At 38.6% G+C, this 11,456-nt stretch overlaps 1 protein-coding gene across 1 annotated transcript in view; it reads left to right on the top strand.

The window, feature by feature from the left end:
• Positions 1-3,375: 3,375 nt before the first annotated feature.
• The window catches only part of dis3l (DIS3 like exosome 3'-5' exoribonuclease), a 29,446-nt gene continuing 21,365 nt past the window's right edge, over positions 3,376-11,456 (top strand). Inside the window, exons 1-2 of the mRNA XM_034679148.1 lie at positions 3,376-3,641; positions 7,004-7,157. Of these exons, the coding sequence (XP_034535039.1) occupies positions 3,503-3,641; positions 7,004-7,157 (293 nt within the window). The 5' untranslated portion in view covers positions 3,376-3,502. The remainder of the gene's footprint in view (positions 3,642-7,003; positions 7,158-11,456) is intronic.

Raw genomic sequence — 11,456 nt, 5'->3', positions numbered from 1 at the left:
TAACACGTCAACCTCCTGATCCCTGCAGGGTCCAGACTTAGATCAGCTCTCTGCAGGTCTCTGTCCTACTTCCCCAGGCAGAGAAGGACTACCAGACCCCTGGAACAAAAGCCAGCAGAGGTCTGGGAGCTGAGGACTGCTGCACAACAACATTAAGAGACTGAAAACAAGTCAACCTGCAGGAAAGCTCACACATGCATCAAAAAAGAGAAATGAGAGAAACTTTTGGTGCAAGAAGCCTCACACACACAGATAATGAAGATAAATGCTCATGAGAACTTGTGAAATAAAATGAATGACAGTTTCTTCATATGAGGGAGAATTAAAGCACACATGCAGCAGATTTTATAAAAGCATGCATGTTATTTAGGGAGCATTTATCTGCACACAAACAGGATTGATCCATCTGATGCAAACAGTCAACAGTCTCTCAGCAGACTGTTGTATTCAGGAAACACTCCTATGAACAACCTCTGCAGGATGGAGAGCAACAGAGCTGATAACAGGCTGAAACAGCAGATAAAGAAAGGGGGATATTCTCTGAGAAATAATAAAAAAATAACCACTTAAATAAAAACTAGAAGCAACACAAAGAGATTTCCATTCACAGTTTGTTGTAACTCATCGTGTGTTTGAGTGAAATGAGTGATTTCTTACCTGCAGGAGAGACTCCTCCGAAATGAAGTTCATTCCCTCAGACTGAACATGAGATAAAGATGCTCTCAGAACACGAGCTCCCACATCTGAAGGAAGAGAAGCTGTGTCAGGATATATCACATATAAAGATGTGGATGTAGAGAGAGAGGAGTAAAGTCCACAGCAGTCCTGTCGGTGTAGTTGCCAACTTGCTCTCAGTGTCTGCTGCAGCTTCACACCGAGCAGCCAAAGAGCAGCAGCGAGAGCAAGAGGAGTCACTCCACCCTACCGCTGCATCCGCTGTATGGAGGAAGCACCGGGACAGTGTGGTTTAATGGAGCTCATATTATCAGTTTAACTGCTGTGTTATTAAACTTCACACACTAACTGAATGTGTTTTATGTTCTAATGTTTAGACTTGTATGTATGGTGGCCTTGAAGGTCAACTGCATGAACATTTCATGACCACAAAAACATTTCACTGAACGCCAAAAAAAAAAAAAAGAATCTTAGCACAAAAACACAACATGTTGAAAAAATGGACTGAAACTTAAAAAACGAATTCTGACTTTAATCTGAAAAAAATAATAATAATAATTGCACCTTTCCAAAAATATTTTGAGATTAAAATTAGAATTTAAGGCTTTTCTTTTCAGAATTAAAAAAATATTTTTTTGTTTACCCGCCCTGCAGTTTTTTTTTCAGTGCCCCAATCCCCTTCCAAAAAGATATTAAAATGCAAAAAGAAAAAATATTTCACACACCAAAGATTTATATCAGGTTTAGACTTGTATGTATGGTGGCCTTGAAGGTCAACTGCACGAACATTTCATGTCCAAAAAAACATTTCACTGAACGCCAAAAATAAAAGAATCTTAGCACAAAAACACAACATGTCAAAAAATGTAATGAAACTAAAAAACAAATTTCTAACCTTAATCTGAAAAAAAATAATGACACCTTTCCAAAAATATTTTGTGAGATTAAAATCAGAATTCAGGCTTTCGTTTCAGAATTTAAAAAATAGTTTTTTTATTTGCCCGCCCTGCAATTTTTTTTTCAGTGCCCCAATCCCCTTCCAAATAGTTATTAAAATGAAAAAAGCAAAAAATATTTCACACGCAAAAAGATTTATGTCATGAAACGTTAAAATTAAATATAAAAAATATTTCAAATTATGTGAAATTTAATGTTTTCTATTTCATTAAATGTCTTGATTTGTTAAACATCACAGGATTCATGCTATGTGAAATGTTTTGGGGATTTATTACATATTTTTAGTTTTCTGAAATATTTTTTTGTTGCAATAAATGTTATATTTACGCGTTATGTGAAAGGTTGTGTTTTAAAAAATATTTGTGTTAAATAAACTGTTTATGTGTTAAATTCATGCTTTTGTCGTTCAGTAATTTTTCTGTTTAAATCAATGAAATGTTTGTGCATTGGACCTTTAGGGCCACCATATAGAAATAGAAGGCAGAAAAAAATTCAAGAAATTAAACTGGATTATACGGAAGAGGATTAGGGCCATTGAAAAAAAAAAAAAAAGGTCAACATTTTTTTTTTAAATTATTATTATGAGAAAAAAGTCAGAATTCTGTGAATAAAGTCAGAATTCTGAGATTAAAGTCAGAATTCTGAGATTAACCCTCTGTAAGCCCTAGGAAAACGTAACGTTGAAGGTCTTAAGGCGATCAAAAATGAGCATTGCTTTAAACTGATATAAATATGTCATGTATTGATGGATCATTCCAATTTTTTTTTAAATTTTTTAATTAACTTCAGTATTAATGTGACATACTGAATGTTCACTAATATTATAATTAACCCTTTAGTTACGACGTGTTTAAGAGCCAGAGAGAGGAATTTAGGGGAAGAAAAAAACACCAAAAATGGATCAGCTCCTGCATAATATAATGAAAACTGGAATTCTTTTTTTGAGTCAACACATTTTGACATATGTTGATGACTTACAACAACACTTTTTTTATCACTGCATTATTTTTCATGTAATGTCCTATGTTTAAAAAAGTTACATTGAAGGTCTTAAGGCGATCAAAAATGGGCATTGCTTTAAAGTCAATTCTGACTTTAAAGTCAGAATTCTGACTTTTTTTCTCAGAGTAATGATAAAAAAAAAAATGTTGACCTTTTTTTTTTTTTTTTTTCAATGGCCCTAATCCCCTTCCGTAACTCAATTATTAATAATGTCTTTTGAATTCAATTAAGTGCTAAATTTAACTGAAACACAAGGTGCTTGTGCTCCACAGATTAAAAAGTAAATAAGATGTTAGTGACTCTTTGTTTGGGTCTACAGGGACCACTTTGAGTTTGCTTCTGAGAATGGGAAAGTGCCATGTTGGATTATTTGCGGATATTTTTTGTTTGCTTTAATGGAAATTTCCACTTCTTTTGACATCAAACGCCTCGATTACAGACTTTTTTTTAATCTCCTGAAAAAAGTCAGAATTCTGACTTTAATCTCAGAATTCTGACTTCTGAGAAAAAAAAACAGAATTCTGACTTTTTTCTCAGAATAATAATTCAAAAAAAAATGTTTGACCTTAATTTTTTTTATTTTTTCAGTGGCCCTAATCCTCTTCCGTATTGAGATATGTTGATGAAATTTGATCATTTTGCTGTTTAAGAAGCGCGAGAACCGGAATTTACTACTTTCCGTTGTTCCCGTTCCGTTATTTCCAACAGCACACAAACGTAGCAGGAGCGTAATGACGTAATGACGCAGTCTGGCTCGCTGTACGTGCTTCCCTGAACTGTAGAGCGCGCGTGTGTCTGAGTGAAGCTTCCCGCCTTGTTTACAGCCTCGGGGATAAATGTGATAAACGTGATAAATGTCTCGTTTCTGATGAAGAAGATGAAAAAGACGGAAAAGATCCTTCATCTGAAGAGCTGCCGGGGCCGGAAGGTCCGTGTGGTCCGGGAACATTACCTGAGAGAGAAGGTTCCGTGTTACAGCTCTCTGTGTCAGGCGGACTGTGATCAAGGTGAGACCCATCAACAACAACAACAGCTCTCACAGAAACACACGAAACAGCCTGAAAACGAGCTTTAAACTCAACTACCCATCCATTTAAAGGTGTTATTATAAAGCTAACATCACTGCAACACAGAAGACCAGAGAGGGTTTAACTGAATTGCTCATTCAGCTCACTGCACTTAGTTTAAAGCTGTTTATTACAGACACAAACAACCTGTGACAGCTAGCCTAGCTTATCTTTCACCTGGCTAACAGGTGATTTCAAAAAGCAAATTAAATCTGTTCAAACTTTAAAACAGACTTTACACACAAAGAGTAGAGAGTCAAACTGAGAGCATACTTTCAATATAAGACATTGAAATGTGTCCACAGAGCTGGGGTTGGTGGTTTAAGCACTACGACTTATGTTTAATGAATTTAAGATTATTCCCTAAAAAAAACTTTATTTGTACGTTAACATCAAGTTATGGTGATACCCCTCCCTGAGAAAAATGAATGTACGACTGATTTATTTTTTATTAAAAAGTTTTCCACAAGCTTCATGTTGAAAGTAAACTGTGTTTTACAATATTACAATATCACAATGTCATTTATCAGATGCTTTTATCCAAAGTGACGTACATACAAGAACAAGAACAACACAAGCAAAGATCTAGACAAGAGGAAACAAGACCAGGAAGAGGAACAAAGAGCTTCAAGTCCATTTGGGTGCAGGTACTGCCAAGCAGTGTAAAGACAATGCACAAAGTAAATAAGGGACATCTACAATGAAGGAACCAAACCATTTAAGACCTTCATTATCATCATCAACAATTAACATCACCACAATAATGACCAAAGTACCAAGTGTCCCAGAGTAGAGCAGGACAGTGGAGTCAACTGTAGCTGGAAGACATGATCTGCCCCTGAGGACATGATCTGCCCCTGGGGACACGATCTGCCCCTGAGGACATGATCTGCCCCTGGGGACAACAGTGGAGACCAGTCTAGCTAAGTGCATAGTGCTTCCTAAAAAAAAACGGACGTACTTGTCATCGGCTCAAAGGCTCAGAGAGAGAAACTGGCCTCCACACTAAATGTTCATGGACTTAATCCGAGCCAAGAAGCCAGAAACCTAGGTGTTTTATTTGATTCTGATTTTAATTTTAAACCACATGTTCGTTTTATCACCAAAACAGCCTTTTATCATTTAAAGAACATTTCTAGAGTGAGGCCGTTTCTCTCTCTGAGCAACACAGAGAGACTAATGCACGCTTTTATAACCAGCAGGCTGGACTACTGCAATGCTCTCCTTTCTGGTCTTCCAAAGAACACAATTAACAAACTGCAGTTAATACAAAATGCAGCAGCTAGAGTTTTAACGAGGACCAGAAGGAGAGCACACATTACGCCTATTTTAAAATCTTTACATTGGCTGCCTGTTGCTTTTCGTATTGATTTTAAAATTATTTTACTAGTTTTTAAGGCACTGCATGGCCTTGCACCAGACTACATCTCAGAGATGCTTTTAGTATATAAACCAGGTAGGTCTCTCAGATCCTCCGGCTCCTCTCTTTTAGCTGTTCCTAAGAGCAGAACTAAAACATTTGGTGACGCTGCTTTCAGCCACTACGCTCCCAAACTATGGAACAGCCTGCCGGAGGATCTGAGAGGAGCTGATGGAGATATTGAGACTTTTAAACGTAAACTAAAAACGTATTTATTCAGTCTGGCTTTTATGTAGGGTTTAACAATTTTATTACCTACCTTTTACTATAATATTGATTTAAATGTTGCTTTATTATTTTAGTAATTTAACTGTTATCTTATTCTATTTTTATGTATTTATTCATTCATTTATTTAATTTTATTTATCTACTCAGTTTTATTGATATTTTTCAGCCTTAGTTTTATTTTTCAACTCTTATCCTTACCTTTTAAATCTATTTATTTTAACTATTTTTATTTCTTAATTTTGATGCTTTAACTTATTTTAATTACACATATTTTATTTTGGTGTGCATTGGTCTCTATTTTATTTTATTTTTATGTTGTTCTTATTTTTAATTTGTATTTTTATTAGTTTTATTATTATCATTATTATTATCTTCCACTAAAATGTCTTAGCATTGTTTCATTTCTGCTTCTTTCTTGTTTTCAATCGCTGTAAAGCACTTTGGGTTGCATTTTATTTGTATGAAAGGTGCTTTATAAATAAAGCTTGATTGATTGATTGATTGATAAAGAGCTGGGTCTTTAGCTGTCTTTGGAAAGTAGAGAGGGACTCTGCAGATCGAATGGAGTTGGACAATTCATTCCACCATTTAGGGACAACAGAAGAGAAGAGTCCAGCTCGTGATTTTGAGGCCTTGTGTGCTGGAAGCACTAGGCTCCTTTCAGAGGCTGAGCGTAGCGGGTGAGAAGGGCAGTAGACCTGGATGAGGGGTTCCAGGTAATCTGGAGCGGTTTTGGTTCCTGCTTTGTAAGTCATGATTAGAGTTTTGTATCTGATGCGAGCTGCAGCTGGAAGCCAGTGTAGCTGCATGAGCAGGGGAGTGACATGAGTGGTCTTAGGCTGGTTGAAGACCAGACGTGCTGCTGGGTTCTGGATCATCTGCAGAGGTTTAACTGTGCATGCAGGGAGGCCTGCCAGGAGAGAGCTGCAGTAGTCAATGCGTGACATTACCAGAGCCTGAACCAGGAGCTGTGTTGCGTGTTCTGTCAGGTAGGGTCTGATCCTCTTGATGTTATAGAGGCAGGACCGAGCAATCGAGGCAACATGAACCCTGAAGGTTAGCTGGTCATCGATCATGACACCCAGATTCAGATTTAAATCTATTTAACAGGAAAGCCTCACTGAGATTAAACTACAGGAGAGTCTGAGATCAGCAGCAGTGTGTCTCAACACAGTTACAGAAAGACCAGACACACGTAATTTAAAGACATGTCAACATATCCGTGATCACATGACAGGAAGTCATCAGTCGAAGCTTCTACAGCCTGATGCATCTTCCTCCAACACCTTTAATCTGCTTTAAAACCATTCAGAGAGACCTGGTCCTCAGACCAGAACCCTCCTGCAGGAGCAGAAAACTCTTTCCAGAAAAAGCAGAAATAAGTCTTTATGTGACTCAAAACAAATATTCAAATAAAATTAAATGAATACTGTAAATTTAATAAAATAAGTAAGGGTACAAATAAAATAAAAAATCACTTAAAGTTAAAGAAGATCAGATGAATACAAGAAATAAATACATAAATAAGATAATTAAATATTATTAAAACAATGATTATAAAAAATGCAGTCCAGGGCTAAAAATAAATTCCTCCAAATTAAAAAGTCTTAAGTTTGATTTAAAAACCTAAATGAAACCTTCTCGTCTCACCCAGATGGAAAGCTGCTTCCAGGAGACCTGACCCACTACGTGGTTCCTGATGTCGGCGTGGTGGTGGATTACCTGGAGATTCTGGAGTTCACAGAGCTGCAGGGCATCGTGTTCACGCAGACCGCCTGTCAGGCCGTGCAGCACCACAAAGGACGCAGGTACGACACACAGCGAGGGGGGGCGGGGCGGTCTGTGTGTGAGGACACTTTGGAAACAGGGATGTAGTTTCTTCCACTGCTGCTCTTCTTTCATTCTTAAAAAGGGTGGGACACAAAATGTAAAATTTGATGGTTTGCAAATTTTAAAAACATTACTAATACAACATATCGTATGTTAAAAAAACATTAGATTTTTCTAAACTAATTGAAGTTTGATTTTTGGGATTTATTTGGTCGTAATTTGTTTCGTATATTTAGATTTTTTTGCATTTAGCATTTCTTTAGTTTGTTTGGTGTTTGGCAAACACTGGGAACCCGAGTTTTTTAAAATTTAGATTATTAACTGATCTTATTTTGGACAAATGGTCACTTCAGCACGTTTCAAAACAGATCAGACGGGGACAATAACGAGGAAAGCGAGCATAAATATGATTCGGGAACAACTTAGCTGCAACAACGCGACAAATCGGCGCTGCAAAATCCACTCAGTGTTGGACGATAGGTGAACGACAGGTGTAAAGATGTTCTGTCAGATGCATGGCGACACATTTCTCAGCCACAGTAAGATGCTGAGAAGATGTGATGTTACAGTCGGAGCGTTATGTTCTCTGTGTTTATGTGTCTGCAGCAGAGTGTGTTAATCTACCTTACAGGTAACCTTATGGGATACCTGTAAGGCAGGGGTGTCCAAACTTTTTTCAAAGAGGGCCGCATTTGATGTTGTCAGAATACTTCAGGGCCAGTGGCTCCTACTGAGACTCAGGAATCATAAAAGTTATATATGAAATCTCTATTTAATAACAATTGTTAGGAAGTCCTCAGTTCTCCACAAGCCACGTAAGCATTAGCAAACTTTATCTTCTTCTGGAGGAAAATATTTTTCAGTAGGGTCTGGCAATGTGGGGAAAAATATTGTCTTGTTATTTTTCTATGACAGGATAACAATCTGGATTTCATCACACTTCTATTTCATGTTGTTTCTAAGACTTTTCTGACCAGCAGACAACAATTTAAGAACTAAATAATTCTTGTCCTGCATTCTGAACTATTTTTTCTGCACCAATTTTTGCCTTTTCTGCACAATTTCATAAATTTGATCTTGTCTTGTGTCTTCTTTTGTGTCTTCTGAACTTTTAGTGTTCATCAAGAACATTCTCACATCATGATAAAAACATTAATTTGAAAAAACCTGTCAACTTTAAGAGTTCTTGTGTTTCCTCCTAATTATATTCCTGCAGAATATCCAGAGCTTTGAATTTATAAAAGTAGTCCATATGAAGCTTTTTGAGACGTTTCTGGATTGACTTTAGTTTTGTTTGTGCTCTTGAAAGAAACTGCAAATGTACAGATGATTCAGAAGGTGATTGATTTAATTGCTATGAATAACACAATAAGAGGTGGAAGCTTGGGGCCATAATTAAATGGACCTTGGGCCGCAATTGGCCCCGGGCCGTACTTTGGACACCCCTGCTGTAAGGTTTGGTTAAAGATTATATTTACCCAAAATGACTCCTTTAAAGAATGTAATGTCTAATTCAGCAGACAGTTATTGATTACTGGCTGATGTTTGAACTTTCCAGTGAAGAAAAGAGAAACTTGCAGGTTGCATCAAATTGAAAATCTGCATTTCTTGTCCATATAACAATAAAAAATATCAGTTTAATCTTTTAGTATGTTGTTTTTTTCACAATTTTGCAAATAAATGAAGTCATTTATTATCCTCATTCTGATCATTATACGTCAAAACAAGCAGATTATCCTCAAAAGCTCCTGATTCAGGCTCCAGTGCAGCTCGTGTGGTCTGGACCTTTAATGTCTTACACTGCGTTTGAAAACACCTCTAATGACGTGCGATCTGTGAGAGGTCAGCTTCATTATATTAAAGATCTGCTGACCCGGCTAAATGAGACCCAGCCTCTCTTAAACATGCACACAGGGAACTCTGATAAACTTGATGAACTCTGAGTCTCACACCAGATCTGCTTCCCTTGTGAATCAAAAAAATACCTTACTTTTTGTGCATTTATAAGCTGTTAAATATCACAACACAGAGGCCACGTTACGATAGGTATCATCTAAAATGTGTGATATGCAAAACCAAATGCTGTTCAAAAGTTGTATAAGTTTATTTAATGTTGTCTTAGAAATGCAGATTTATTTTTCTATTAATATAAACAGTAAGCTGGACCTGCTCCCTGACAGTGGTACTCGACTGCAGAGAGTTCCTGCAGGATGTTGCTGCATCCATCCATCCATCCATCCATCCATCCATCCATTTTCTTCCGCTTATCCGGGGTCGGGTCGCGGGGGTAGCAGTCCAAGCAAATTGACCCAGACATCCCTCTCCCCGGCGTTTCTTTTAATGTGTTGGATATTTTCCTGTGAAGCACTTTGTGATTTTATTCTGTGAAAGGTGCTATACTAAATAAAATTTACTTACTTACCTCTGCCAAGGCAAAATGAAATTAAAAAAGAGTTTATTATAAGTGTATTTATTTATTTTACTTTTGTAGACAAAAAGTCAAAGGAAGGAAAGATATGACAGTCACTGAACACATTTATTTTTGTTTTGTTTTTTTATTTTTGTTTTGTTTTAAGTTTAATTTTTGTTGTTGTTGTTTGTTTTTTCTGTTGGTTTTTTGTTGTTGTTGTTGTTGTTGTTTTTTTTCTGTTGGTTTTTTTTGTTGTTGTTGTTTGTTTTGGGAGAAACCGAAGTGCTCGGAGTAAACCCGTACCTGAAGGTGCGTCCCACCCACCCACCCTGTTCATACGTGGCTGGTGTTTTAGCTACGCTTGAAGATGGCGTTGAATGGCTTGGTCATGGCGTGGAAAAGGGATTCAAAGAACACTACGACAGGGCTGGTCTCCTTTGGTTCCATCAGGTGCCTCTTCAGAATAAAAACGACGTGCTCGAGGATGTTTTGGTTCTCCTGCAGCACGGTCTTCCAAAGTATCTCTGGACCGACGTCCTTGCAGAGCCGCTTGTGCGTGGCCTTCAGGGTCTTCTTGATGTTGGTCGGGCTGAGGGAAATGTTGATTTTGGAGCCCTGCATTTCTGCCCACAGCATCTCTGTAATCGCTGTGATGGCCGCCTTCAAGTTGTGGTTCGTGTGAATCAGGATCTTTTTGAAAATCTGGTTAACCAGCCCTGCCACCATGATCTCACAGGTCAGCTTGTCCCACTGGTCCCATGAAGCTGGCTTTACTTTGTCCTCAGGTTCCTCACAATAAGCTGGCTCCTCAGTGTCAGAAGCTGGCTCCTCAGTGTCAGAAGCTGGCTCCTCAGTGTCAGAAGCTGGCTCCTCAGTGTCAGAAGCTGGTTCTTCTTCAGACAGGATGCTCTCTATTTCTCCTTCTGATAATGTGGAAACTCTACTTTCCTCCATGAGTCCCTTGATCCGTCTCATAGCTTCAGTGGCTTGGTCTTCCCTCCTCTGGTGCTGCTCTGCCTGCTGGTTCAGCCAGTTCCACATGAGCTTCATGAAGGAGTCCACTTCAGGGCGGATGAATCCCATAGCTTGAACCTTCTGCTTCCTATCTAGTGAGAGATGGAAGAAGATGAACTCGGCCAGCCGCTTCTCTTCGAGTTCAAACATGCCTCCGGTGATGTCTCTGGCCATCTTTCTGTACAGGCACATCATATCTGTGCCCGCCCTCTCCGTCTCGTCTGAGTATATCGAGATCATGTCCTCCACAAAGTCATCAACCCCTCTGATCACCAGGTTCATGCACGTTTTGCCCGTCTTGGTGATTACATTTTCACATTTCTTCCTCAACTTTGCAAAACAGTTAATGATGGACTCTTTAGCAAATGTCCTAATAAAGAATTCTTTGATCCGTCTTGTGATGTTCTCAGGACAGTCCTCAGACGGGATCTTTACAGGGCTGTCTCTGTCAGGTCCGGCTTCTGGCTCTGCTGGATCGTTGTTCCAGATGACTTCAACGATACCTGAAGCTGCGTTGTCCTCGTCCTCGTCAGAGCTGATCCGAAGGAGTCTTAGTTCCTCATCTGTAAGGTCGCCCACTCTGTCCGGAGAATTGAAGCTTTCTAACTGCTCCGACAGGATTGCCTTCACCTCCTCAAAAGTCGTATATATGGGGCTTTCTTTAGAAATGATCTGTTTCTTCTCCACCAGGGGGGTAACGGGAGTCTGACATGACACCCCAGGTGCCATCGGTTCCTCCTCTTCCTCTTCCTCGTCTTCCTCATCCTCTGTTTCGTTCTCACTCTCTGACTCTGATTGAAAACTCATATTTTTGGCCAAGCTCTTCATCACCATCATCATCTTCTCCACCATC

Source organism: Notolabrus celidotus, unplaced genomic scaffold (genome assembly GCF_009762535.1).
Source record: "Notolabrus celidotus isolate fNotCel1 unplaced genomic scaffold, fNotCel1.pri scaffold_344_arrow_ctg1, whole genome shotgun sequence".
Taxonomy (NCBI): domain Eukaryota; kingdom Metazoa; phylum Chordata; class Actinopteri; order Labriformes; family Labridae; genus Notolabrus; species Notolabrus celidotus.
Note: the sequence above shows the minus strand (reverse complement) of the source record. Positions and strands in the feature narration are given on the sequence as shown.